Source organism: Lipotes vexillifer, unplaced genomic scaffold (assembly GCF_000442215.2).
Source record: "Lipotes vexillifer unplaced genomic scaffold, Lipotes_vexillifer_v1.1 scaffold40, whole genome shotgun sequence".
In the NCBI taxonomy this organism is placed as follows: domain Eukaryota; kingdom Metazoa; phylum Chordata; class Mammalia; order Artiodactyla; family Lipotidae; genus Lipotes; species Lipotes vexillifer.
In genome coordinates, this window is record NW_006771578.1 from 4,528,208 (window position 1) to 4,555,055 (window position 26,848).

The window sequence follows — 26,848 nt, forward strand, 5'->3', positions numbered from 1 at the left end:
CCCGCGTCCCCTGCATTGGCAGGCGGACTCTCAGCCACTGCGCCACCAGGGAAGCCCTATCCAGCAAGTCTTTAAGTGCATTAAAACGCCCTCAAGTAAGTAAATTAGCATCCTTGTCAGAGCCATTTGTTGCACCTTAAGGATCTACTGTGTCAGTGCTGTCAAAACAGGTCATTATTCACGGAGGAGGACAGCCCCACGAAGCCTCTCCTGGGGCGCGGATGCTCACCTGGCAGATTGGAGCTAACTCAAGGACCGTGGTCCTGGGGTCACGCCCACCAGAGTTAGTGGAATTCCAATTACTGGGTTTGGGGGCAAACTGTTCCATCGTGATTTAAAAAATTGAAATAAAGGGAACTAAGAAGAGCTGTTCTTCACTGAGCCCCGCCATGTGTGGTTCTGAGGGTGGCGCTGTACCCGCAGACTTTCATCCCATCCTCATTAGAAGGCATTGTTGTCCCCTTTGCACCTGGGGAAGCTGAACCAGGCAGGAGTGACTTTCTCGAGGAGGCAGACTGCACTGGAGCTGAGCTGGGACTGACGCCTGGGTTCTCAGCCCCCGAGACTGTGCTTTTCCCTCCCCACCCCACTGTCTCCCTTCGTTCCAGTCTTCAGCTCCAAAATCAAGGACATGATGCTCAAGCCACACAGACTTACCCAACTCTATGGATTTCAGGATGTGTGTATGTGCGTGTGCTCATTTGTGTGATAGTATCTATTTTATCAGTTTTGATCAAAACATTATTTGCACGGTGGTTTGAATTTTGCAAAGCATTTCCACACATAGAGCCTCTTGTGGTCTTCTTAACAATCTTACGAAATAACTGGGCCAAGGATCATGATTCTTAATTTACAGTTGAGGAAACCGAAGCTCAGCCAGGGAACAGGTTTCAGCAAAGCCTGCAGACCAAGATGGAGCTAAATGCTGATGGAGCCCTTCTTATCCCCGTCCAGCTCTGTCTTCTCTGGTTTGTTCCTGATTCCTGCAGCCCTGCGACCCCATAAACTTCCTGACTCCTGCATCCCTGCGCCCCCATCACCTCCCTGACTCCTGCAGCCCAGCACCCCCGTCACCTTCCTGACTCCTACATCCCTGCGCCCCCATCACCTTCCCCCAGTGTTGGGTTCAGGGTTACACTTGGGAAAGGTGGGTGGAGGAATCAGAGGAAGAATGGAAGGAATAAATGGGGAGGAAAGGAAGGTGGAGAATGGGGAGACGGGATCGGGTAGAGAATTCTGATAAAGTAGAGAGTCAGGAGGACAGGAGGAAAATACACAGAAGGCACGTGGGACAAAGGAGCTGAGCCCCTGGGATGAACCTCAAATAAAGCCAGGTTCTGTCCTGATGAATGGAAGAGTAGATGGTGGATAATTGTCATGCTCATGTCTCTTATAGGAGAAAAGTGTCTTCCTGCTCTGGTGTGAAGAGCTGAGCTTGGGCCTGACGTCTTTGCATTTGAAGCTTAACACCCAGGTCTCAGGCTCAAGTGGGGTTTCTCTGGCCGGTGAGATCACCAGAGGCAACTTTAGGTTCAGACAAATAGTCTGCAAGAGACGGACATTCTGCAAATTTATTTTCAAATGAGCTGTAATCTCAAGGGGACAGTGTGCTGGACCAGGCTCAATCAAGGAAATGTGAGTTGGGTGAGTCAGGGAGAGGGGAGAGAAAGAATACTGGGCACCTTTTAGATGGAACGTATATATTGCTTCATTGAACTCTAGCTGCCCTTTCAAGGTAAGTCTCATCACCATTTTGGAGATAAGGTGAGAGGTTAAATACGTTCCCTAAGGACACACCAGTTGTGTCTTTTCTGAACAGTTTTCTGAGATGCCCTTTTATAAAGCTGGTTACATGCCCCTTTGGAAATTCCCAACCTCCTTGTTCTATCCTCCTCCTTCCTTCTCATACCCCAGTCCCTCTGGGATAGACTGACATGAATGTAAATTCCATCTCTGCCATTTACCAGCTGTGAGGTTTTGGGCAAGTCACTCAATCTCTCTTGGCCTAAGTTTTCCTCATCTGTAAAATGGGCTAGAATTGCTTATCTGTCCTCTGTGCAGTGAACCTTGCTTTGGACTATTGTAATTCTTTGCCTCTGTCTAAATGTGTCCATTTATTGTTCCATTTTTTTCTAGGCTGTCCTAGGTACTCCAATAAACAACTTCCCACTAAGGGGTCAATGGACAATAATAGCTTGCTGCAAGTGTCAACAAACATTTTCTGGAATGGACCATAGTAAATATTCAGGCTTTGAGGGCCATCTGGTCCCCATGTAACTACTCAGCTCTGCTGTTGTAGTGCAAAAGCTGCCATGAGATAATATGTAAATGAATGAGTGTAGTGTATGCCAAAAAACTTTATTTACGGGCACTAAAATTTGAGTTTCATGTAATTTTCATGTGCCACAAAATATTATTCATCTTTTGATTTTTTTCAAGCATTTAAGATGTACAAACCATTTTGTAGCTCACGGTTTCACAGAAACTGGTTGACTAGATTTGGCTTGTGGGCTATACTTTGCTGAACCCTGGCTTAATAGTGACATTTGGCATTTGCAATTTAAGTGGGGATTATCCTGTTAAAGAAGAAAACCACAGGCCACAAATGGCATTGCTTGTGATAAGCCCATGATATCAAACCTAGATTTAATACCTGACCTAATTGCAGTTTCAACCTTCCCAAGAAACGTAATCTTAATCGGCCAGTCTGGAATTTTATTCTCAGCACCAACAAGGTAATCTGTCACGTGCTCCCTCTCTATCCCCCAAAGGATCTACTCTTCCATTCATCTGCATGAGAGACACCCTTGCCCTTTCCCCCAAAGAGGGTGACCTGGTCTGAAGCAACTCTTTCTTTTTTCTTTCTTTTTTTTTTTTTTTGCTAATAGCCTCCTTGCCCCACACTCCTTCTATAAAAACCCTCCATTTTGTACAACTCCTCGGAGCACCTATTTACTAGATGAGATGCTGCCTGATTCATGAATTATTGAATAAAGTCAATTAGATCTTCACATTTACTTGGCTGAATTCTGTTTTTTACCAGATTTGGTGGCAGCAGTGGGATTGAAGCAAACTTCCAATGGCATTTGGGGACAACAGGAAACACAGGCATGGTGCCCCATGAATACTTTTCAGTTCACAGTCCTTCTCACCATTTCCGAGGGCCATTGGCAAATTCCTCTCAGTTTGAGCTCCATTCACTTTGCTTTCAAGCTCCCAGTATAATTGGCTTCCTTTATAGGGCAGGTCAGCTTGAGCTGGTAAATGATTCTGCCTGCAGCCAATTGAGCTGACAGATGATTCTGCCTGGAGCCAAGCCCTTAGCCTTTCAGAATGCAATTTCCAGGTTTTTGAGTGGAAAACCCCAGCCATTGATTCTGTTCCCAGATTCCACACTGGGAACTGATGAAGGTTTAGTGTGCAATTCCTCATTTGCTTGGAATCCTTCCCCAGATTCCATGTTGGGGACTGTTTGTGGCAGCTGCAGTTCTCCATTTTGTTTGGAATCAGTCCTCAGTTCCTCAATCCTTGGGGTTTGCTGGTTCAGTCCTTTCCCCAAGGTTCCATGGGAATTGGTGGTGGTGCATACAGGGCCTTCTTTTTGCCAGGACACAGAAACATCTCTTGGTTACTGCCTATATGTTAATGTGCACGTGTTTGTCTTCTTTTGTGGAGATAAAGGCTAATTGCTAATGAGATCCTTTATATCCAAAACTTGAGTGTACCACCTCCGGCATACCTTCTTATTTTATGTCTGAGCACTGTGATTCCAGAAGCTGTAGGTATTTACAAAAATGGCAAAATTTTGTAAATTGGCAAATTTTGTAAATGGCAAAACAAACACAATAAGCTTGTTTTGTGTCCTGAGAGCTGGGCTTGGTAGCCACCAGCTTGAGGGTTCCAAAACATGGCTAAATAGAAATGTGAGTTATACTCCATTTATGGCTGGGCACAGCTGGATAGAAATATGGGTTAAGCTCCATTTGTAGCCAGGGACCTACCAAACTGCTGTCAGCCCTTAGAGGAATTACAATGGCCATTATGAGGAATAGATAGATCATTTAAAAAAACATACGTAGGGCTTCCCTGGTGGCGCAGTGGTTGAGAGTCTGCCTGCCGATGCAGGGGACACGGGTTCGTGCCCCGGTCGGGGAGGATCCCACATGCTGCAGAGTGGCTGGGCCCATGGGCCATGGCCGCTGGGCCTGCGCATCCGGAGCCTGTGCTCCGCAGCAGGAGAGGCCACAACGGTGAGAGGCCCACATACCGCAAAAAAAAAAAACCCCAAAAAACAACATACAAACAGAATGGGATACCTATTTTAATAGGTATGCAGAAGTCTACAATAGTTTTTGAAATTCCAAAATAGCTACATTGAAAGACTTATTGCAAAAGCCTAATGAAAAAATTGAAGACATAAAAGGTACCTAAAACAAAAGCTACAACTCAATTCTTTGGGGAATTGGAAACAACTATCTTTGTCTTGAAAATCTCTGCAGGGTCAAAGGTGTGGCTCTCTAGAAGTTCAAAGTTCACCTGCCTTACAGGGAACTATCTTCAATATCCTGTAATAAACCATAATGGAAAAGTATGTGAAAGAGAATATATATTTGAATCACTTTGCTGTACACCAGAAACTAACACATTACAAATTAACTATACTTCAAATAAAAATAATAAAGCGAGCAAACAAACAAAAACCACAAAGTTCACCTGCCTTTTTTTTTTTTTTTTTTTTTTTTGCCAATCCCCAAACCTCACCTATTCCTCTCAAAATGCTTACAAAAATCAGGACATTGGAAACAGGATTGTACTGCGCTTAATCTGTGCCTTTGTGATATAAATTTCCTATTCCTATCTTCTTTAGGACCAAAGAGCCATTCTTTGAGATGCAATCTTAATAGGGAAGTTTCTCACCAGAAGAAAAAGAAAAAAAGAGCGAGGAGGTATGTGGAAACTGGGCTAACTAGAAATCTTACAAATCTTTCCCACTAATATTAGTAACTATAAGCTCTCTGTTTGCAGCAGTATGTTTGTCTATATGTGTATATGTATTTCTACTTTCGGATGGTATTGCCAAAATTAATTTGTAAAAGAGCTCTAGTTGGTTTCATTTGCTTCAGAAATATAACAGAAACTAACTCAGGTATTTTTCAAGTTCACGTGATTTAGGATAATCTTTAGTAAATAAAAGCTAATTAAAACAGACATATCTTTTAAGGTTATTGACGTTGAACATAATGCAGATAAACCACTTTTATTCTGCTCAGTCTTATTAGTCAGATTCATGTTTCTCTGTTGCAAAATTTGTCAGCAAAAAATAAAATAACTTAGAATGATGACTGATTTTGTCTAGTGTCCCATGAAGATTTTGTGGGTAAATTAAACGTGATAGATGGCAGCAAATGTTTTAGATAGATGTAAATAGGATAAGAATTTATATATAAACTTTTCAGCAACAATTATTTTTTATGGTATAGGTACTTAAAAATGGCCTTTGAAATCTCTTTTGGTAACTTGAAACTTTTGAGTTTTCTAAAGTTAAATGGTAGAAATGTATTAAATATCTAGGTCTTTTATAAATAAGAAAATTGTGAAACATTAATTACTGAACAGAGGTTTATCTACTTTTGGCTTCCTATTGCAGAGAAACTCAAGATAAATTTGGTTCTATTAGTGATAGGGATAGAGTAGGGTAGTTACACAGGTAGTCTTAGAAGTCCCAGTAGGGGATTATAGAGAGGGAAACCTAGGGAACTTTGGCAGACCACCGTAAGTTAATGATAGCTCAAGAAAGCTATCAGAATGTCGTGAAATGAAGCAGGCTTGCTTAACTATAAGGCCATAAATAAAAGCATGAGATATGCCTGAGGTCACTAAGTGAAAGAAAAAAATGAGGCCTGCATTCTGCCGGCTGAGTTCAGCAAGATAATGAACCTTAGGACCAAGGACAGGAATTTAAGGGAAAGGTGACATTCCTAAGTAGCAGACCCTCATACGGAAACCTGAGATGATTCAACGTATTTTAGTATATGTTACCACCCTTCTGCTGATTTGAATAAGCGCTACGACAGTCCTAGTTTGAACTCATAGGGTCAAACACTCTCCTGCCTGATACGAAGGAGGAGGTAGTGATGTAAGCCTGACATCTACTTGAAGAATGAGAAAGAAGGCGGTCTTCTCTCTTCCTCCACTTCCCTTAGATTATAAAAATGTAGCCTGCTTAATCTGTGGGGCAGAGCCCCCTCGCCTGCCCACTTGCTTCCCTCACAAGTGTCCTATGTTAATAAATCTACTTCTTGCCTATCGCTTTGCCTCTCACTAAATTCCTTCTGCACTGAGACACAAAGAACCTGAGCCTCAGTAAGTCCAGTCACCAGGTGAGTGATTCTAATTAAAAGAACATGGGTTCAAGTTCCAATCACGGTTTCATTAGTAAACATGTTTTGTGTCACGCTGAAAGACTGTCCTGTGAAGAAACACATGTTTCTAGAAATTATGAAATGCATTCATAAATCTAAAAAAATATGCTCATCTGACATGTGGTTCAAAATTGCTTACTTCTGAGTTTTCACTAGAAATTAAGGTTTCTAAGAGTCAAGAATTCTAATTCATATATGTAATTAAAGCTATTCGTAATAATAAGGGACACAACTTTATATGCAAGGTGAGCCTCAGTATATGCTCACATCAGCAAGCTAAATGACACACACACAGGCGCCATGACAGTTCCAAGACCATAACCGATCAAAAAGTGGGCAGTGGCCCAATTCCTGGAAATCCCCACCCCTTCCTAAAATAGCTAGAATACTCCTTTCGCTCATTAGCTTATGAAATTATCCACTCCTATAAAAACGGACAACCCCATACCCTGGTGCCTTTCTCACCTTCCGAGATGGCCCACAGTCTGTGGAGTGTGTTTCTCTCTAAATAAATCCACTTCTTACCTATCACTTTGTCTCTCGCTGAATTCTTTCTGCGATAAGACATCAAGAACCTGAGCTTCCTTAAGTCCTGAAACCAGGTGTGTGATCTCAGTTGGAAGACTGTGGGTTTTGGCTGGGCTCCAGTCCCATCCACGTGGGTTTGAGTCCCAGTCTGGGTTTTGGCCGGGTTCGAGTTCAAGTCCCAACCTGAGTTGCACAGTTTCAAATGCAGGGAATAAATCCATCTCCTGGTTAGGAGTAAATACAAGTGAGATATGATCAGAAATCTCTCCTTAACACTTGGAGACATTACAAATTCTGTTGCGAAAGCACTAGCTGTCCAGCAAAGATCTTTATACTCTCTGGTCAAGGTTTTTCTTGATAATAGAATAGACTTTGATTACCTTTTAGCTGAACAAGGTGTCTGTGCCGTACCCAACACCACCTGCTATACCTGAGTTGACACTTTAGGGAAGTTGAAACTCAGTCACGTAGGATTGCTGAACAAGCCACTTGGCTTAAGAGGGTCACTGCTTCAGTGGGGTCTTTCTTTGATTGGTTTGGGTCTTGGGGACCATGGCTCTGAAGTGCACTCCGAACATTGAGAATTATCGTGCTTATTATAATCATTATAATAACCCTGGTGTGTTGTATTCTCTCAAAACCCTTTAAATGCATGTTTGCAGTTGCTAACTACCAAGCAAATGATCTCCCTAAGACTGGAACATCAGGAAAAAAATGAAGAGAATGATCAACTTAAGCATTATGAGCCTGGAACTGGGACCTGTGAATGTCACAGGGATTAAGCAAAGACACTGTGACCTATAGATACCACGCCAAGGATCAACAAAGCTGTGAGAACTACAGAGCAATAGGTGAGAGTGGTGTTATTGCCTTAATTTTTGATCATATCTCTCAGTTAGGCTGAGAGTTTGACCAAAAGGGGGGAACTGTTAAAGAAAACCACAGGCCCCAAAAGGCACCACCTGTGCTAAAGCCCGTGATACCAAACATAGATTTAATACCTGACCTGACTACGGTTTTGACCTTCCCCAGGCATGTAATCCTTTCTTTCTTTCTGTTTCTTTTCCTTCCTTCCTTCCTTCCTTCCTTTCCTTTCCTTTCCTTTCTTTTTCCTCCCTCCCTCCCTACTTCCTTTCTTTCTTTCTTCCTTCCTTCCTTCCTTCCTTCCTTTCTTTCTCTTTCTTTCTTTCTTTCTTTCTCTCTCTCTCTCTCTCTCTCTCTCTCCCTCCCTCCCTTCCCTCCCTCCCCTCCCCTCCTTCTTTCCTTCCTTCCTTCCTTCCCTACATTCATTGATCCATCTATCTATTCTTTCTTTCTATCTATCCATCCACCTATCTTGCCTATTTGTACTTACCTATTACATCTGTTCAGTCTTTTATATCTATCTAATCTGTATTTAGATAGATCCATCTATAGATAGATGGTAAAACACCTCCTGAATTCATATTGGTACAATTCAATTTCAAGACTATAGTTGAGCTTTTACTTAATCTCATCTTTGTTACATCTGTATCTCCTCCCTCACCAAAGACACAGAGGAAGATGGAATTAGAATATCCCATAATTGCTCTTTTTTAAAGTCCCATATTACACCACAACAGTGTCAGAATACCAGTAGTAATAATTACTGAAAACATGAAAAACATATTTTGCCTATGTTCCTCCCATTAACCATTCCCCCATTGTTTTTTATTGTGGTAAAAAAAAATATATATATATATATATATAAAACACATAAAATTTGCCATTTTAACCACTTTAAAGTGTACAGTTCAGGGCTTCCCTGGTGGCGCAGTGGTTGAGAGTCCGCCTGCCCAATGCAGGGGACACAGATAGTCTAGGGATGTAATCTTAATTGGACAGTCCGGAATTTTCTGGTCAATGGTGACCCCTTACATCCCACAAAGGAAGAAGAGATAATAAATAATAGACCCTTGCCCTTCCCCCAAAAGAAGGTGGCCTGGCCAGAAACAATTCTTTCTTTTCTTTTGCTAATAACTTTCTCACCCCTCCCTTCTTCAATAAAAACCCTCCATTTTGTACAACCCCTCTGAACACTGGACGCTGCTCAATTCGTGAGTTGTTGAATAAAGCCAATTAGGTCTTCACATTTGCTACACTGAATTTTGTTTTTTAACAATCCTTTAGAACAAAATGTTGGTACCCTAATGGTAGTATCTTGGACTCCCTGGCAGGACAGTGAAGGAGGGAACTGAGGGCAAGGAGCCACCCTTTGCTCTGTCTTTCAGCCTGCAACAAGGGTGACATCACCAGAAGTCCTCCAATGGACACATCGTCACCTTCTAAGCCCTGCCTGTTTCCGTTTAAGCAAATCTGGGTACCTACGTGGGCTTATCACTCTGTGATTCAAAATCAATGCCTCTGAAGTAGTAAAACCTAAGTCAGCTTTGTTGTACTTGATCAATAATTGATCTGACTTTTGCAAGGGGCAGGGTGAAGCCGACTGACCCCTGGGACCTGGGCATTTTTCTCCTTGTCAGGGTGGCGGGCAAGTGGACAGCTGCAGAAGGGACAGAATATATACTTGACAAGGCTTAGCAGTGGTCTCCTCTAGTCCCCTAGCCTATCGGGTCTCATGGGATTTGCCTGAAAATCTAACCTCCTTTGCTGCTCAGTACTTTGAATTGGTTGTGGAATACATACATGACTTTCGATACTTTTCCAGAAGTGCTCTGCTTAGTGCACTCAGGAAAAAAATCCTCCTTTTCAGCTGATCTCCCTGCCCCAGTTTCTGCATCCCAGCCACCATCTATGTGGTTGGCCAGAAAGTCTTTCTTCTCCAAGATCACCCCTCATCACGCCAGGGCGTGAAAGCCTCTGGGCTCCCCACTGCCCTTGGGGTAACACAGGAGGTCTCCCTCTTGATCTGGTCCCCAACTGGCCTGTCCAACGCTGTCCCCCATGCCCTGGCCACATCATGCTCCCTCCCAGCTTCCCGACATCTGCTCCCTAACCTGGAACCTTCCTCTTTGCTGTGCTAAGACTATTATCCTTCAAGATTGATCCCAGGTGCCTCTGCCCCAGGGCTCTGCAAGGTTAAATGCCTCTCCCTTGTGTCCCCAGCGCTCCCTCCAGCAGAGTTTGTGTCCCCCCATATTGCCTTCTATACTATGAGTCCTGGTAGGCCTTTTTTCCTCTGTATTCTCAGCCTTCACCACACAGTGGGCCTTCCGTAAAGGGTAAATGAATTCACGTCAGAATATCTCCTACTGCGTCGTGTGTGTCAGTTTCCGTTATCTCACAATGCGAATAACTAAGGGAAAATTGATCTCAACCAGCAGCTTTCAGGCTGCTATCTTTTCAACACAAAAATCTTAGACATACTCTAGGTGTTTAGAAACATTTTCTGCATGACCTTCTCACTCCAAATGAAGGCCATGGACCAGGAACGCGGATCGACCCCAGACTTACTAAGTCAGAATCTGGACGTTACCCAGCCTCCCAGGTGCTCATGGGCACGTTCAGGTTTGAGAAGCATTCCTCTCAAAGACACCCTCCTTCCTAACGAAGGCCTGGTTTGTGGAATGGTAGAAACACCAAGACAGTTGGACACACCTGGAGAATTATTCAAGCCCAAAAGAACAGAGAAGAAATGGTTCATTATGTGGCTGCATCTCCTTTTCTTTCTATATTAAATAAGACACCTTACTGTGAAGGTAAAAGGGGCAGGAATTGGGCCCGAGGGAGAAGCTCTAGGAACCTGCAGCGTTGGGTGAACTGATGCTGGGCGAGGTGTAATTGGCTGCCGTGGGCTGGTGCCGTGGGATGAAGGAGGAAGATGAAGATGGGACTTTGCGGGGGCTGGAGTCCGGAAAGCTCATTCGATGCGGGAACTTCAGATCCAGAATGGCAGGATGTCTGCTCAGCAACGTGCCTGGGAAAGGAATGGTGAAGGGCCAGGGAGAGGGTCTATAGTGGTTCTCTTCAGAGGGGAGCTGTTTTGCATAAAGGGGACAGTGACAGACTGAACTTTGGGTCTTGGGTGGCAGGAGCAGGGAGTAATAAAGTACAAAATCTGACTTGCAACAATAAAGGGAAAATGTCCTAAGTTAGTGTTGTGCAGACAATGTTTTCAGCTTGAAACATAGAAAGAGTTGGGCCAAGGGATTATAGAGAACAATAAAGGAAGGGAAAAAGAAGGGATGTGTTTCTCAGTATGACATTACATAACATCATGTAAACACTAAACAAACAAAACCCTCAGACCAGCAACTGAATTGCAAATGCTCCTCTAGGACACAGTCTGTGGCCCCTATAAGCAGGGGTCAGCAGTGCCATCTCTGACTGTGTCCATTGCTGTTACTGCCCCCATCCCCCTGAGAGCCTCTGAGGGCACTGCATCCTCTGTGGTGCTCTGACCCATGGATGGATGCAGATTCTTGCCGAAGTCCTCAGGCGTGGGTACCTATAACCGCTTGGCAGAAGGGAAACAGACACTAAGAAGACTGCAAGGCCAGATGCCTGGCATGAAAAGCACAAGCTCATCTTTAGCATGTGTGCTGCAGGCACACCTTTTTTCTGGTTCCTGTTAGAATCATCCATCTCCATGAATAAGAGCTGCTATAGGGATACTGCGTGTTCTCAGCGCTCAGGACAAATCACAGAGGTTTAGTTCTCCCTTTCACCCACACAGGTCTAGCTGATGCTTTGAGGATGCTCTTCTGCCCTGGGCAGCTGAGAATGGGAGTGACATTTCCTTAGGCAAATCTCCACCTACCCCTGCAGAGAAAGCTGACCCTTACCACCTACTCAGAATTACACTCTCAGAATACAGCAGAGAAGACAAAACTCACGTAAGAGCAAGGCGCATATGCCTGGTACCCTGGGCTCATTTTCTGGATGCAAAGCCTTCCTCCCTTTGCTGCCAGCTGAGCCTCTGATAAGCCCTGCTCTGCCATTGGTGAGTGATGGTGGTAAGCAAGCTTTTAGGTGATGCTTAGGTGACGGACAGAAAGTTCAGGGAGTGCCAGGGACCGTGAGGAATGTGGTTGTGCCCTCAGGGAGCCCATATCATTTCTGGGAAGACAATATTCACCCACAGAAAAAAAGACAGAGAATGGAATACCACAGCCCGAGCAGATGATGCCTTAGCCAAGGTCTGAAAGGCAGGTGGCAGCAGAGCCAGGGGGTGGGATGTCCTTCGGGTACAGCTGGGTAAGGCCAGCATCGCCTTGGGAAAGCTGCAGCCCTACATTCCTGGAAGGGGTTATTGTGATGGAAAAGAGGACCAATGCCCTGGGGCATCAGTGGAGTCTGGAAGGAAGGGAGGGCTCTAGCTGTGAGCAGGTCCCTTGCTCCTCCAGCATAGCTAGCTCCCTGGGACAAGCTGAGTGCAGAAAGGGCTTGTGATGGCACTGACTGGAAGTGAGTGGTCCGGGGGAGACAGAAGGCTCTGAGCATGATGGATTGCTTTCACTATGCTGCAGTCCCCTCCTGCCTGGAGGGGAATGACTTAGAACAGCTACAAGAATTTGAACTGCCAAACTGCGATTGCTTGGTGACTGTCATTGCTTGAGAGAAGCCAGCTCAGGGAGGAGCCTCTGTTCTGGGCAATTACGCCTGGCACGCGTCCGCAGAGCCCACACTCACAGCTGGGTCCCAGGGGCTTGGGGAGCATCGCGGTTCCTCACCCTGGCATCCAAACTCTTGACTACCAACCCTCCCCTCCACCGACTTCTCCAAATTCGCTCCCCATTTTATCCCCAGTCCACACCCCCTCTGCAAGCCAGACCGGCTTCCTGACATTGTTCACTGTGCCCTGAATGGCCTCCCGTCTCTTAGTTCCTCTCCTATTTAATACAGTCCAGCCTTCACCCAACACACCTGCTTCAGAAAGAACCAGCCCTTTCCCCTAGGAATCGGATGGCCTCTCCCAGTGAGGAACAGCCTGCTTCATCTGTGGTTAGCAAAACAAAACAAAACGAAGCAAACAAACAAACAAAAAGCAACCCAGGAAAACATGGCTCACTCCAGTTTGCTCCACAAAGCTGGGAGAAGGGGCTGGACACGAGACACATATCTGGGACCTGTGGTCATGCTCTTCCCTGGAGAAAGGAGCACTTTGAACTCTGAGGCTGCAGCCCTGGCCAGAAGTAGAAGAGAGAACAGCCCCAAGATGGGCTGGTCAGAAATGGCGGTTGCCCCCAGTGTAGGAGTAAAGTGGGCCAGTACGGCGGTAGGACGGAACATTCCTCTCTAGGTCTGGGGCCTGGGATAGGAATGCCAGGAAAGCACTTTGACCGTCACCACACATATCTGAGATCTTGGAGGACCTGTCTGTGATCTGAAAGCCTGCTGGGACAATGGCTGGGGAGACAGACCTAATGGCTGTCTACAGTGGGTGAGCTAGAGGGAGGAGGGGGGTGATGCAGAATCCACTGTCGGCTTCTCCCACCCAAGGCTGGCAGACTTAGGCAGGGAGCCACCATCAAGTAGCTGGTCCAGATGTTACACCTGCTTACTTCGCTTTGCCTGGCACGGTGAGCAGGTGCAGGGAGGTGCTGCTTCCGTCTTGTCTTTGTTCCACACAAAGGCACATTTTTCACCATTCATTCATGCATTCGGTACTTGCCAATCGCCTGCCTTGTGCCTGGCCCTGTGCTGGGGCTGCAGACACACCAGTAGATGGATAGCATCCCTGCCTCCTAGACCTCCCTGTCTAGAGCTGAAAATAGCCTCATGCCCCGAGGTAGGGGCCCCACACATTCTTACCATGCAGAATGAAACATTATTAACACGTTTCACTTTGCATACATTTAACACTGAAACAAGAACAAACTCCATTAGGAAATTACATTTAAATATATTTCAATGTGATTCCAAATCTGTAGGTGTCTCATTTATCAAAGACAAAAAAGATTGGGATCATTCTCCAGATATGGCTTTGTGTTTTGCTTTCCTCACTTTAAATCCCATTGTGAGCTTGCTCCGGGCTTAGAAAGCTTTTATATTCTTTGCAGGCTTTCTTTTCAAAAGTGAGACTTTCACTGGGGCCAGTTGTTACTCGTCAAAATAAAACAAGGTGAATTCTTCACTCAGAGAGCTTTTCATTCACTCGTTCATTCATTCAATGACTGTTTCTTGAGCACCTACCATTGGGGCCAGACACGTGCTAAACCTGAGAAATTCCACTGTGAACAAGAGAGACAGACTCCTGCCCTCAGGGTCCTTAGGGTCTAGTGAATTACACTCAACCAGAGTTCAGGCCCCCTGAGGTCAGGGACACACAGATTCCCACTCTGGCTTGTTCCTTTTTCTCTGTCTCTTGCTTGAAATAGACACAGAGAAGACTCTCCTTTGTTCTTTACCTCTCACACGTCTTAGCTGTGTCTCTCCTACTCAGCATTTCACCTTGTCTACTTTGTTCAAAGGCAAATGATTCCGGTTCTCTCCAGAGGTGGATTTAATCACCCCCTCCCATCTTTCTAGTTGCAAGATTAAGGAAGATAAAGTTGTGCAGGGGACGATCTGAGGGCAATGACCCAGGTGGGTCCTCAGGTGTCCTTGCTTTGCACCGTGAGGTCCTGCCAGTCTGGCCTGCTGAAATGGATTAGGAATAAATGCCTGACTAAAAGGCAGCCATTCAAGGTCTGACCAGTGACCGATATGTGGTCTGGCATCAGCCTGTCCCATAGGGACATGAATGACCAACACAGCTAATTGCACCCTCTCTTGGGGAGTTAAGAATGAAAGATACAGAGAGATAGAGATAGAGAAAGAGGTAGAATGTAACAGGGGCCCTGAAGCTTTTAAGACCTATGAAGGGAAGGCAGCAGACAGAGGCACAAAGTGGAGGAAACCATGGAGCACCCTAAGTTATGTGTAAGCAGAACCCTGCGACAGCATCAACAACCAAAATGGTGGCACAGAGATAACTCCAGCATCCCTGCTCGGCCACCAGAACTATTGGTGCCACCACAAGAGCTCTTGTTATTCCAATCCTCTGCGAGCTCCATCTCTGCAGCTGGCCTTCCCATCCTTATTTCCCCTTAGTTCATTGCTACACCTGCATCCTCAAAGGGTAACCTGAACCTTCTGTTTTTGCATCCTAAAAGATCTAAACTAGCACAGATATCCACCTCCACCGACGGCCATTGCTTCTCCATTACCAGAGCCAACACTTTAGAAACCCCTTAACACAGAGGCTGGATTCTGGATCTCCAGCCTCTGCCTGTACGCCCTCTGTGCAAGCCCAAGGAACACACAACCTTCCCCAGGTCCTGAGCAATTATCAAAACTTGCAATGCACCAGCTGAACTCCAACCCTTAGGTAAAGTGAATTGGCCCTTTCTCCTGAGCACTGTGGGATAATTCCTATTGATAGGAAGATGTCATGAGACTTGAGAAAGGGCACACTGGACAAACTGGGCACACGAGTTGGATGAGTTGCTTTGGACATTCTCAGCTGTAAAATGGGGCTACTATATCGCCCAGGAGTTGTAAGAACAAACAGGCTACTCTATTTCTCACAGCACAGTGCCTGTGCTTTACAAATTCCTCTAGTGATGTATTGTGATGATTGGAGGGCAAGTCCAGCACCTCCTATACACATGGCCAAGCTGCCTTCACCCAACAGTACTGACAAGAGCAGGCCCACCTTGCCAGCCAGGCTTGCAAACTGGCTTTACGTCCACCTGCACCAGGGTGTCCTGCGCTGCAGGCTTCTGTCCACAGTCGTAGGCGGTCACCAGGATCTCATACTGGCGTTGCTTGTCATAGCTCAGCTTCTCTGTGTTCCTGACGTTGCCTGAAGATACAGGGACATTGAAAATCATTTCAGGTCAAGTTAACCACGTTGCAGTTCTTCAAAATCCCTTCTGCCCTCTTTCAACCTTCACCAGAATAAAATGTCCCCTTTCCCTATCTCTTTGTAAAGACTATAGGGCAAGTAGGGATGTGGCTTCCACATGTGGCCTGCTTGTGCCTTGGTGGCAGATTCTCAGGAACCGCTGGCTGGAGCCACCCCAGCTGTGCAACGGAACTGCCGGGTAATTCTGCACACACATCTGGAGTCCAACTGGTTGTGTTAAGTACGGGGTCGTCAGAAGACCACCCTAAACTACACAAAACTAACCCTACATTAGGCTGTGCCCCTAACGTAGGGCAACGTACGCTCATCTGACATGAAATCTCTGGGAAAAAGATGGAATTCAGAAACGTCCCGACACGTATTTTTTAACATCTGGGCTCTTCGACAGGAATGTTCATTGCCTCGTCTCACATTATTTTGCTACCAAATAGGAAGTAAAATCAATACGAGAAAACGTGTGACCTCTCTTCTGAAAGCTACACAGAATAACAGATTCCTTGCCCTGGTGGCAAAGACATTTTTCTCCTCCAAGAGAGACCAGACATTGTTTCTGAGCCATTTGTGTGTATTTGTTCCTGTGGGTTTGATATTATGGTTCAGAAATAAATATTTGACGATTGATGAGCAAACTTTTAATTGACTATTTTTGCTGAAATACAATTTTGGTTTCAAAAAATGAATCAAGGCCTGACGTGCATTTAATACTTCTTACTTTTTTTTTTGCGGTACGCAGGCCTCTCACTGTTGTGGCCTCTCCCGTTGTGGAGCACAGGCTCCGGACGCACAGGCTCAGCGGCCATGGCTCACGGGCCCAGCCGCTCCGCGGCACGTGGGATCTTCCCGGACCGGGGCACGAACCCGTGTCCCCTGCATCAGCAGGCGGACTCTCAACCACTGCATCACCTGGGAAGCCCTACTTTTTACTTTTTGATTCCCAGAGCTTAAAGTCTCCCTTTGTTGAGAATAATTTCATTCTGGCTTTTTTTTTTTTTTCAATGGTGGAGCTGACAGCAAATTAGAATTCAAATGATATCATCATCCTTTGCCAGAAGCGAAATCAAGAGAGTGGCATGGACATATACACACTACTAAATGTAAAACCGATGATACCTAGTGGGAAGCAGCCGCATAGCACAGGGAGATCAGCTCGATGCTTTGTGACCACCTAGAGGGGTGGGATAGGGAGGGTGAGAGGGAGACGCAAGAGGGAAGAGATACGGGAACATATGTATATGTATAGTTGATTCACTTTGTTATAAAGCAGAAACTAACACACCATTGTAAAGCAATTATACTCCAATAACGATGTTAAAAAAACAAAAAAAAGCCAAATAAACCAACAAGCAAATACACAAACATGGAATGGCTGACTCAGGTATATATATTTCATTTTTGTGCACCTTTGTTAAAATTAAAAAAAAATTTATTGAAGTCTAGTTGATTTACAATGCTGTGTTAATTTCTGCTGTACAGCAAAGTGATTCATTTATACACATATATACATTCTTTTTCATATTCTTTTCCATTATGATTTATCACAGGATATTGAATATACTTCCCTGTGCTATATTGTAGGACCTTGTTCATCCATCCTATGTAATACTAGTTTGCATCTGCTAATCCCAAACAACCCCCTTGGCAACCACAAGTCTGTTCTCTATGTCTGTGTGACTCAGGTATATTTTTATGTTTCATCAAAACTAAGGGGAAACTTTTTAATGAGCTTTCTTCCATTCCAACTGATGTATATTGTTCATGCAAATTGAGACAACAGGGACTAACCCAAGAAACCTCGGAAAATTAGAAAAGCCACATCATGTGTTAAAGATAGGAAAAATTCATCCACCCATCACTCAATAGTAGTAAAGACGAGGTCATGAGCAGGTGCTACGAATGTGAGCATATGTAAGGGTGTGGAGGGTCAGAGGGTACGAAGTTGCCCAAGACATTGGACCAAGAATTGGAATCATTTCTTCTGCTATCTGCTCTGGACTGTTTCTAAAAATGCAACTGCAGCCAGTGATTGCAAGTCAAGTTTCCTTTAACGAAGCCAGTCAAGAATCTCTGAATAAGAATGTGTTTGCTGTATCTTCGGCCTTGTGGCGGATGTTCAGAATCCCTTTCCTCTTTCTCCAACTATTTGTTTCGGTCTCAGCTCGGGGCCCCAAGCACATCTGCAACAGCTCACTGTGGGGTTGGTAACATTCCCTGTGGCTTCTGTTAATAAATTAGTTCGTGGTTAGAGCCATCACAGGGGAGGACTTCTGCCAGGTGGAAACACTGCAATAGGACCACGAGAAGTATGTTTCAGCAACATCTAATTGAACAAAAGGTTTTAACTCTCTTTAAAGTTAAATGGCTCTCAAAAGATACACCTCGTAGAAGAGGAAGGCTCAGGGTTTACTGTCCGTGTGACATTCAGCAGACCAAACACTATCGATTGCGGTAGAAAAATAAAAATAAACACACGAGCCCGCAATCCTTGGCTCAATTTACGGCAGCTCCCCTTCTGTAAGAAGTCTTAATGAAACTGAGAAACTACTTTACTTTCTCCACCCCCACTGACTTCACGCATGGGAGAATGGGTTTCAGAGCACAGGATTTGAAGCATCAGAGTATAATATTTTCACTGATGGTTGTAGAGGGAAGGGTCGTGTTTGGCTAAGTCACACATTTAAAAACATTTTGAAAGATCAGAAACAGCCCTCCTTTTTGCTTCTGTGACAATTGTATTATTTTCCCCACAGGTGAATGATTTCTCCTAGTGGTGCCTTCTCAGGAGAACTGAGTCCACAGTTAACCCAGGTGAGTACTGATCTCTGGGCTTATTTCTCTGTTCCAGATGAACTTGGGAAGGTTAACTCTCAAAGAACTCTATCCGTACCTACCACGGGTCATAGTGAAGGTATTTTTTAAACGCTCAGGTGGAGTAGGGGTTGCAATGAGACAGGCGCACTTACCTGCACCTTCCTTCTGATGGAATTTAAATCGGAGTCACCCTGTAGGAAACTTATGCAGGCCAGTCACTTTGCAAGTGTTCATACCTTTTGGCCATGCAATTCCACGTCTAACAACTGACTCCAGAAATAATGATAAAAATTGCAGACAAAGGTGCAAATATGTTCATCTAAGCATTATTTATTACACTGAAAAAGAGTAAAGAAACTGGAGGCCCAATAGTAAGAGACAAGCTAAGCCTGATTCTCTGCTCAGACGGACTGCTGTTCGTGCTAAAAGTGCTAATTACGAAGCATGTTTATGGATGGAAAAAATCCACACAATTGAATGTTAAGTGAAAAGGGGAAGATAAAGAAAAGCAAGGAAAGCGTGGCCTTATTTTGTTCAAGAACTTCATAGAAAAAGTGCTGGTAAAATGCCAGTAGTGGTTCTCTTTGGTGGGATTACAGGTGACTTACTTCTTTATACTTTTCTATGCTTCCCTTGTTTTCCACAAAGGACGTGCGTTTCTCTTCTATTCAGGTGGAAGACAAGTGTGTTCATGTACTTGGAGAACAAACAGACTTGAGGACACACTGTGATCATAGGTGTCCAATGCCTGTTACTCACCAGGGCAGCCTGTGGAGGGCTCAGCAGAGGCTGAATGAGACCAACCACTGCTTGGAAGGTAGAAAAGTCTGCCAAGTGGAGACCAGGTGTCACCGAGAGCCCTGATGCTCTCTTAGCCATCATTCCCATCCCTGGCTGAGTGCAGTACTTAATTCTCATGTTACAATGAGGATCTGAGGCCAGGTTTAAGTAGCTTGTCAAGGACCTCTCTCTCTCTCTCACACACACACATACACAGAGTGGTAGGCGTAGGATTAAGACATATCTTTGTATTTTTGAACTTAAATGCCACTGCCATGTGTTCCTGTCAAATGTCACTGAAGACAGTGATAATATCACTGGTGAAAAGGCTTTGGGACCAACACTCGGGGGACCTGGCTCCAGTCCCCACTCTGCCACTGAGGTGACAGCTGCTATATGGCCAGCTCTTCATGCTTTAGGAATCAGTTTTTCCATCAGTTCAATGGAAGTGAGGAAGGAGGCCCTCCCAATCTCAGAGAGACCAGCCAGATGCTAGAAGATGGGGGGCTGGAAGCCTTCTGAAATGGATCCAGAATTTCCCAAGAGGGAGGTAATGCCACCAACTCAGTTATTGGCTCATACTTTCAGTCTGTAAATCCATGGGGAATGAACACCCTTCATGTCCCAGTCACCCAGGGAAATATCTAATAATCATGGCACCATGAATGGAACACTATATGCTAAGTACCTGTGAACATCATCTCCAGGCACTGCCTCTCCCTGAGGCCTCACTACCCCACAGTGGGGCAGGGACTGTTACTGCCATGATTTTTCAGGGGAGGAATTCAAGGAAAGGGGGCCGAAGACTTCTGGTTGGAAGAGGTTGAATCTTGCGTTAAAAGAAAATGTCCTGGGGCCTGAATGAGTGGAGCCCAACTCAACAGTACTCTTTCTTTTTAAATTAATTTATTTTATTTTATTTATTTATTTTTGGCTGCGTTGGGTCTTCGTTGATGCACACGGGCTTTCTCTAGGTGCGGTGAGCCGGGGCTACTCTTTGTTGTGGTGCGCGGGCTTCTCATTGCGGTGGCTTCTCTTGTTGCGGAGCACAGGCTCTAGGGGTGCGGGCTTCAGAAGTTGTGGCGCGTGGGCTCAGTAGTTGTGGTGCGCCGGGCTTAGTTGCTCTGCGGCATGTGGAATCTTCCCGGGCCAGGGCTGGAAGCGTGTCGCCTGCATTGGCAGGTGGATTCTTAACCACTGCGCCACCAGGGAAGCCCAGCAGTACTTCTTCGAATGTGCATGCAAAGAAGTTCTTCAAGGAGCTGGGAAGGTCACTGGGAGAAGTGATGGATAATGGCCAACTGGGAAGCTCATTAGAATGGGAGCTGCTTCTGAGCCTGCCCTTAGGTCCTGCCTTCATTACTTGAGAAATGCTTTTGTAAACCTCGCCATGGGTGGGGTGGGTGGGTGGGGGGGCACAGCTCCCAGAGTGCCAGCTTTCCTCTTCATCTCAGGCTGTAAACCAAAGCTGGAGGCAAAGGCCTGGCAAAGGACCATTACTCACTTTTAATGAGACAGCTAGGTAAATAAATTGGCATATGTTAGTGAAATGGCTCATCAAGGTGAGTAATTATCTTCATGACTGGGGCAGTTTACCCTCAGGTGAAAGAATTTGCATCTCCTCTCTCCCGGGTCGTGACTCTCCAGAACTAAGCAGGAGGCCCAGGGCAGCTTGACCACTTGTTCCAGATACCCTCCCCCATGTCCAGTCTAGCTCTTCAGCAAGGACTTGTCACTCCCCAAGTTCCACAGCTCTTGTGGACATAGACAGCACAGCTGATCACAGGGGACCCGAAACATACAAAGCAGTTGTTTCATATTTTGTAGAGTGGCGTGTGTGTGTGTGTACGTGTGTGCGTGTGTCATGTATGTCTGTGTTGGTGGGTACAGGCCAGCCACTTCATAAGGCCTGTGGGAAAAGCTATCAGGAGCAATTCTTCTAATGGAAATTACCTGCTTCTTAGTCCTGAACCAAACTCTAAAGTCCAGTATTTTCTCCTTTGCTTTCTCATGCGTTGATCTTGTGTCCTACACACTTAGCATCTAGTGATGTCCAGGTGTATAACTGACACTGGCCACGTGTTTGAGCATCTTTTAAGGAAACTTCCTTATTACCATTTTGTCTGTTTGATGAATGTTGGTTTCATCTTCTGAGATGGATCATAAACTCCAGGAGACCAAGGATGAGGGTGTCTCCTTGGCCTCCATGCCCTACAGAATCTGCTGCAATTCTCAGGATGCAGAAGGCTCTGTCACAGGGTAAGTTTCTCCCTGGTCTCAACATCAAGAAACACGGGAAGCACTGAAGATTTGCAAGCAGGTGACTAATGGTATTTCCCTCTAGGCATTGGCTACCAGGAGGCTGAGGGCTAATTCGCTGCCTAACCCTGGTTCACGGCACGCTTTGTGCACCACCCTCACCCTTGACTCTGCCTGACTTTCTATTTTTTATTTTTATTTTTATTTTTTCTAGATGGTAAGCTCCACGTGGGCAGGCCCACTTCTGTTTTGACTTCCCGTCCATCTCTATTCCCAGTTCTCAGCACTGTGCTCAGCACTTAATAAACATTTGTGGCGTGGATGAGTCTCAGGTTTTGCAACTTTCCCATCATTGAGCAGTTAAATCCTATTTGAAACAAAGTGAGGATAATGTACGTACACCCACACACTCATGCTAATAATGAAACAATATACTTGATTAATATCAAGTTATTGAGAATTACAGTTAAAGTGGGCTGAGTTGATTGGGCCTCTGGTTGTGGTGTTTACACTGCGATGAGTTTTTTAATAATGGTGATGGGGAAATATCCAAATGGCTTTCTAGGATTCTTTTCAGTTCAGTAAGTTTAGTTTGAGATTGGAGTGTGGTGGGAGGGGTCTTTCATTCCTCATTCTCACTGGGGTGGAAGTTCTCAAAAACCCTTGGCAAGAGCTTTAAAGATTCCTGAATGGGTCTATAGCTTGGACGGTGTTTCCAAAATCTCCGCCTTCTCTTTTAGCTTCTCTCTGTCTGGGAGCAGATTGTTGTGGTGTGGCTAACGTTACACTTGTTATACAGGAAACTCAGATGTGGCTGAGTTGATGGCATGGCTCACATCTGGGTGACGGCAGGAAAATTCTACCAGAAAACCAATCTGTCTTCAGTATCCAAATGTGTGGCATTGTGAGTTCTATAGACTATTCACTGAGGAGGTTTCTGGGGTGTTTTAGACCTGGCCGGGCTGCTGATTACGTAAGGTCATCCCTTCTAGCGCAGGGCTGAATTCTGGGTTACAGAGCCTGCATCAGGGATAGCAAAGGAGGCGTCACCTGCCAAGTGCATTCAGAGCCCTCACTTGGCCTTCAAAGGGGTGGGGGGTGGAGCTGTTTCCCTGCTTGCATTCACCGGGGTCCTCTCAGGACACTCACCGTTTCTGTCGATGGCAAAAGGCACATCAGTTGTGACGATTTCATAGTTGCAAATCTGGCTGTACTGTGGGGAGCAGTCCTCGTCGACAGCCTCCACCTGCAGGATGCTGTCGTACATCTTGCCCTCTGTCACGACAGCCTTGTAGGCCGGCTCTTTGAAGGTGGGAGCAAACTCATTGACGTCCTTCACCTGGATATGGACCACGGCCCTAGGACCACACACAGGAAGGAAGAGATGGTGGTAAAGAAAGAATCACACCATCCTCCCACACCTCCCACAGGTACTAACTCAGGTCCCAAGGTCAGGAGAGTAGAGAAACCACAAGACAGTTGGGGTGGCTCTTGTCTGAGTGTTCTGTCCTCCCTCCCATTGAGACCCCTTTACCTGTCCTTGGTCCGATCCTTTGAGATGAATCCACCCCAGAGAGGTGCCTCCCCTTCTCTGACCTTCCTAGTTACAGAGCTTTAGGCAACACATTTCCTCTATCTCCCCATTCCCTCAGCTATTCATTCACTCCATCCAGTAAGAATTGAACCACTCTTACTCTGGGTTAGGGGCTGAGCTAAACTCTATTTAAGAGTTACAACCCCAGATGAAAAGTGCTGTGATGGAGAGAAGCACATGGCCTGGCAGAAATCCAGGGAAACGTCCCAACGAGGTCTGCAGGGATGGGATGGCTGACAGAAGGCTTCCCAGAGGAAGTGACATCTGAACTCAGTCCTGATGGTAAAATAGGAGTATCTTCATGGGGAGCAGAGGGGTGGAGTATTCTAGGGGTAGAAGGAGGCCCGCGCTGATGCCTGTAGGGGCCTGGGGAACTGCCCAGCAGTCGGGCAGGCCGGAGCAGCACGGTGTGACCACTGCACATGCATATCTGAAGAGCAGCGTGTGAATGGAGATGGGCGGGCAGGGGTGGGAGGGGTCCAGGGAGCTCCATCAGGTCACTCACTTGTGCGATTTCTTCCAGGCCGTCTCCTGGGGCCCCGTGCCACAGTCGTAGGCCTGGATGATGAACGTGTACTCCTTCTGCAGTTCACAGTCGATGGGGCTCCTGGCGCGGAGCCGGCCCTCTCCTGATGTCTTGTTGAGCACCACAGCCTCGAAGGGCAGCTCCTGGCCATGGATCTTGAATGCACAGATTTCCCCTGCAGGAGGATGGAAGGCAGAGAGCGGGGATCCTGAGAACGGCCACACTGAACACAGAGCTTCAACTGGACCAGATTTGCAAACCCAAAACCAGACCATTTCCTCCACACAGATAATTGTCAATGCAGAAGCAGCCTTTGGGCTACCCTGGTGGCGCAGTGGTTGAGAGTCCTCCTGCCGATGCAGGGGATGCTGGTTCGTGCCCCGGTCCGGGCAGATCCCACATGCCGCGGAGCAGCTGGGCCCGTGAGCGATGGCCGCTGAGCCTGTGTGTCCGGAGCCTGTGCTCCGCAACGGGAGAGGCCGCAACAGTGAGAGGCCCGCGTACCACAAAAAAAAAAAAAAAAAAAAAGGAAGCGGCTTTTAGAGACTCAGACCAACACGTTCATGTCCTGGGTGGTAAAACTGAAATGTGCCCCATCCGGTGTACCCGGCAGAAAAAGTGGGGTGTGTGGGTGCTCATCAAGCAGGGGAGCTGGCTGATATCTCAGTTTGCCACTTTTCCCAGGAGGTTTCTTGCTTGTCCTCTGCCCAGTATGAGATTAAGGAACTTGCCCGTGGTCAAAAGACAAATGACTGCAGAGGAAAGGAGAAAATGGATAAAGAAGATGTGGCACATATATACAATGGAATATTACTCAGCCATAAAAAGAAACGAAATTGAGCTATTTGTAATGAGGTGGATAGACCTAGAGTCTGTCATACAGAGTGAAGTAAGTCAGAAAGAGAAAGACAAATACCGTATGCTAACACATATATATGGAATTTAAGAAAAAAAATATTATGAAGAACCTAGGGGTAAAACAGGTCCGTTCCTGGAGAACGGACTTGAGGATATGGGGAGGGGGAAGGGTGAGCTGTGATAGAGCGAGAGAGAGACATGGACATATATATACTAACAAACGTAAGGTAGATAGCCAGTGGGAAGCAGCCGCATGGCACAGGGATACTGGCTCGGTGCTTTGTGACCGCCTGGAGGGGTGGGATAGGGAGGGTGGGAGAGAGGGAGACGCAATCGGGAAGAGATATGGGAACATATGTATATGTATAACTGATTCACTTTGTTATAAAGCAGAAACTAACACACCACTGTAAAGCAATTATACCCCAATAAAGATGTTAAAAAAAAAAAAGGCCAAAGCTTTCAGTGTCTTTTGTTTTGTGACAACATCCTTGATTCTTCAAAGTGTGCTCTGTGAGGCAGCAGCCTGGGCATCCCTGGGGAGCTTGTTAGCAATACAGACTCCCAGGTCCCACCTGGACCTCCTGAGTCAGTATATGCATCTTTTTTTTTTTTTTTCTGGTGTGTCCATGATGTCTTTTTTTTTTTGAAGTACAGTTGATTTACAATATTGTGTTAATTTTTGCTGTACAGCAAAGTGATTCGATTATATATATATAAAATGGAAAGAATATATATAATGGAAAAAAATATATATATTATTATTATTAATTTATTTTTTTTTGCGGTATGCGGGCCTCTCACTTTTGTGGCCTCTCCTGTCGCGGAGCACATGCTCCAGATGCGCAGGCTCAGAGGCCATGGCTCACGGGCCCAGCCGCTCCGCGGCATGTGGGATCTTCCCGGACCGGGGCACGAACCCATGTCCCCTGCATCGGCAGGCGGACCGTCAACCACTGCGCCACCAGGGAAGCCCTTATATTCTTTTCTGTGTAGTTTATCACAGGATATTGGATATAGTTCCCTGTGCTATATAGTAGGACCTTGTTGTTTGCCCAGCCTATATATAATAGTTTGCATCTGGTAACTTAATGAGGGTCCTCAGGTGATCTGTTTGCTCAGTAAATGGGAGCAGCATTGCTTGGCTCTGTCCTTTACTCTTGGTTTAAGCGCCCCGCGTTGCTGTAGCCCCCTCCCCCTTCTCCCCTCCCCCCCTCCTTCACGTCTCTCACCTACCACTTCCCTGTGGGGACAGGGACACCACTTGGAGTTGCCATGTTCTCTCCAAACAGCGGGGGTGAGTTTATGTGAGTTCCAGAATCCCTGTGGAGCCTGAAAAGCCAACTTCTTAAAGAGCTGACCATGTTGTGAAATGAATACATTTCTTTCCGTCAGCTGGGTTCATGTGTATTATAGCTATTTCTCAGCGTTAAAACAAGACCACGAAAATATCTTCTTTATCTCAGTTGATGGATATTTGTTTCTTGAACCCTGACTGTAAGCCCTGTAGTAAGTGTCCTGGAAAGCACTGAAGATTTGAGACACGTTCTCTTCCTGTGTTGAGGGAGCTTACAGGCTTGTTGGGGAGATGATGTGCAGATGTCCAGAATGACCCTTCATAGTGCAAAGGGGTATGTGAGTGTCACATGACACGGGCAGCAAGGTGTCCAGCTATAGGCTGCTGGGGAGTAAAACACAGGCTTGAGCCCAGGGGCCTGAGTCACTTTCCAGGTTCACTACTGACTTGTTGATTTAGTCAAATTATAGTGACTCTGGGTTTCAACTGTGTCACCTGTAAAAGGGCCCAGGAGATAATGTCGCAGGGAGAACATCTACCTGACATGCCCCAAGCCTGGTCTGACATTGCCCCAGCTACACTGCTGCGACCAGGATGAGGTGCCTACAGTCTAGAGTTTAAGGGGGGCCTCAGGCTCAGGGTGACTAGGCATCTGCCCACAAAGCACAGGCACCGTGAGGAGAAGGGGTAACGCGGCTGCATGCCTGCTGTGTGTCAGGCATCGAGCTTTGTACCTCCGCTCAGGTGATCTGGTTTAATCGTCACAACAACCCTGCAAGGCATATGTTTTATACCAATCTGTACAAATTAACAACAACAGCAAAAAAGATCAAAGGAGTTATTACTTGCTCAAGGTCACAGAGCGAAAGTTGGTTTAAACCCCAAGTATAGCTGAGTTGTAACTCCACGCCCTCTCTGCCCCACCGAGCCGTCTCCAAGCAGCCCC

At 46.0% G+C, this 26,848-nt stretch overlaps 1 protein-coding gene across 1 annotated transcript in view; it reads right to left on the reverse strand.

The window, feature by feature from the left end:
• The window catches only part of CLSTN2 (calsyntenin 2), a 655,546-nt gene that overhangs the window by 127,692 nt on the left and 501,006 nt on the right, over positions 1-26,848 (reverse strand). Inside the window, exons 3-5 of the mRNA XM_007446973.1 lie at positions 23,727-23,922; positions 22,777-22,985; positions 15,568-15,717 (exon numbers count right to left, since the gene is read on the reverse strand). Coding sequence (XP_007447035.1) covers positions 15,568-15,717; positions 22,777-22,985; positions 23,727-23,922 — 555 coding nt within the window. The remainder of the gene's footprint in view (positions 1-15,567; positions 15,718-22,776; positions 22,986-23,726; positions 23,923-26,848) is intronic.